Source organism: Pteropus alecto, unplaced genomic scaffold (assembly GCF_000325575.1).
Source record: "Pteropus alecto unplaced genomic scaffold, ASM32557v1 scaffold21, whole genome shotgun sequence".
Taxonomy (NCBI): domain Eukaryota; kingdom Metazoa; phylum Chordata; class Mammalia; order Chiroptera; family Pteropodidae; genus Pteropus; species Pteropus alecto.
This window is the reverse complement of record NW_006436282.1, coordinates 13,627,384-13,629,377: the sequence shown is the minus strand read 5'-3', so window position 1 is coordinate 13,629,377 and position 1,994 is coordinate 13,627,384. Positions and strand designations below refer to the sequence as shown.

The 1,994-nt window shown below is 45.9% G+C and overlaps 1 protein-coding gene across 1 annotated transcript; it reads left to right on the top strand.

The window, feature by feature from the left end:
• The first annotated feature begins 6 nt into the window (after nt 1-6).
• Nucleotides 7-1,532, top strand: TWIST1 (twist family bHLH transcription factor 1). Its single transcript, XM_006911971.1, has 2 exons — nt 7-360; nt 867-1,532. Exon 1 carries the CDS (start codon nt 43-45, stop codon nt 316-318), a length of 276 nt encoding a protein of 91 aa, XP_006912033.1. The 5' UTR covers nt 7-42; the 3' UTR covers nt 319-360; nt 867-1,532.
• The last annotated feature ends 462 nt before the right edge of the window (nt 1,533-1,994 follow it).

Below are 1,994 nucleotides of genomic sequence, written 5' to 3'. Positions count from 1 at the left end.
GGGAGCCCGCAGTCCTACGAGGAGCTGCAGACGCAGCGGGTCATGGCCAACGTGCGGGAGCGCCAGCGCACGCAGTCGCTGAACGAGGCGTTCGCCGCGCTGCGGAAGATCATCCCCACGCTGCCCTCGGACAAGCTGAGCAAGATCCAGACCCTCAAGTTGGCGGCCAGGTACATCGACTTCCTCTACCAGGTCCTCCAGAGCGACGAGCTGGACTCCAAGATGGCAAGCTGCAGCTATGTGGCCCACGAGCGGCTCAGCTACGCCTTCTCGGTCTGGAGGATGGAGGGGGCCTGGTCCATGTCCGCGTCCCACTAGCAGGCGGAGCTCCCCACCCCCTCGGCAGGGCCGGAGACCTAGGTAAGGACCGGCGCCTCTGCGCCCCTTCGCCGCTCAGGTGGCAGAAGGACTGACGGCCAGGCCGCGGGTCCCTGCCCACCTCGCCTTCCTCCCCTCCCAGCTTTCCTCCCAACCTCCTACCGCCACCTCCTCCCCGGAGCGTCCCTGGAGGCAGTTCGGGCCGGCCAGGGAGAGAGGGCTGCGCCCTTGTGAGGGGTGTGCATGTGCGTGAGTGTGCGTGACAGGAGGGAAGACTGAGAGTCAAGGGTCACGGGTAAAGACAGCCTTGCCAGCTCCTCCCTTTCTTTTGGCTTTAAAGTTTTCATTCTCCTTAGAACCAACGTCTCCAAATTCCACCTCCTCCTACTTTCCGCCCACCCACTTCCTCTTGCCCTTGGGCTGAAATCCTTCCAGGTTGTTCAGCGTAATTTCTCGGTGGTGGTGATAAGGACAGTGCTCACTAGTCTTAGAAAACAGCCACTGAGACCTAAACAATAACCAACTTTACCCCTTTTGGGTTTTTGCAGATGTCATTGTTTCCAGAGAAGGAGAAAATGGACAGTCTAGAGACTCTGGAGCTGGATAACTAAAAATAAATATATATATACCAAAGATTTTCTTGGAAATTACAAGAGCAGAACCCAAATCCAAAGAAACAGGGCGTGGGGCGCACTTTTAAAAGAGAAAGCGAGACAGGCCCGTGGACAGTGATTCCCAGACGGGCAGCGGCACCATCCTCACACCTCCACATTCTGATAGAAGTCTGAACAGTTGTTTGTGTTCCCTTTTTTTTTTTTTGACGAAGAATGTTATTTTTATTTTTATTTTTTCATGCATGCATTCTCAAGAGGTCGTGCCAATCAGCCACTGAAAGGAAAGGCATCATTATGGACTTTTCTCCATTTTAAAATGGTAACAATCAGAGGAATATTAAGAACGCCTTTAGAAATAAAAATACTGGGATCAAACTGACTTGCAAAATCACAGTCAGTTAATTCCTTTTTTCTTTTTTCGTTCTTCCTCTGAGGGAAAAAAAACTTAAAATACAAAAAACAACATTCTATTTATTTATTGATGACCCACGGTAAAATGCAAATAGATCCGGTGTCTAAATGCATTCATATTTTTATGATTGTTTTGTAAATATCTTTGTATATTATTTTTCTGCAATAAATAAATATGATTGAAAATTTTAAGAACCTTAGAGTTTGGTCTATATTTTTAAAGCTCAGGATTAACTTGGAGGTAAATACCTGCTTGTTTAACTCTGGAGGCACCCATGAGGGAGGGGGTACTAATATAAACAAAGCAGTGAAAAACTCAAATAAACTAGCTACTGACAGGTACAGGCATGTTATTTAGAAAGACAGCTTTATTATTATTCCAGTTTGGTGTTCAGTGGGCTCAGAAGCATCTCTCCTTCATCTCTTATCAGGTCCTCAACAAAAACATAAATTTGTTATTCACCTCTCATATTTTGAGAAGGCAACTGTAAAACAGTTAAAATACAAATAAATAATATGAAGCCATTATTTTCTGTGTGTTTTTGTCATGCCCTTCACTTCTTGTCAGGACTTTTAAATAGGTTCATTTCAGTGAAAGGATGTATAGTGTTATTAAAATTACACTCACACATAAATGAATACAAATGCATA

What these genes read in the sequence shown, in the direction of transcription:
- TWIST1 (XM_006911971.1), top strand. Translation starts at nt 43, where the DNA reads ATGGCCAACGTGCGGGAGCGCCAGCGCACGCAGTCGCTGAACGAGGCG.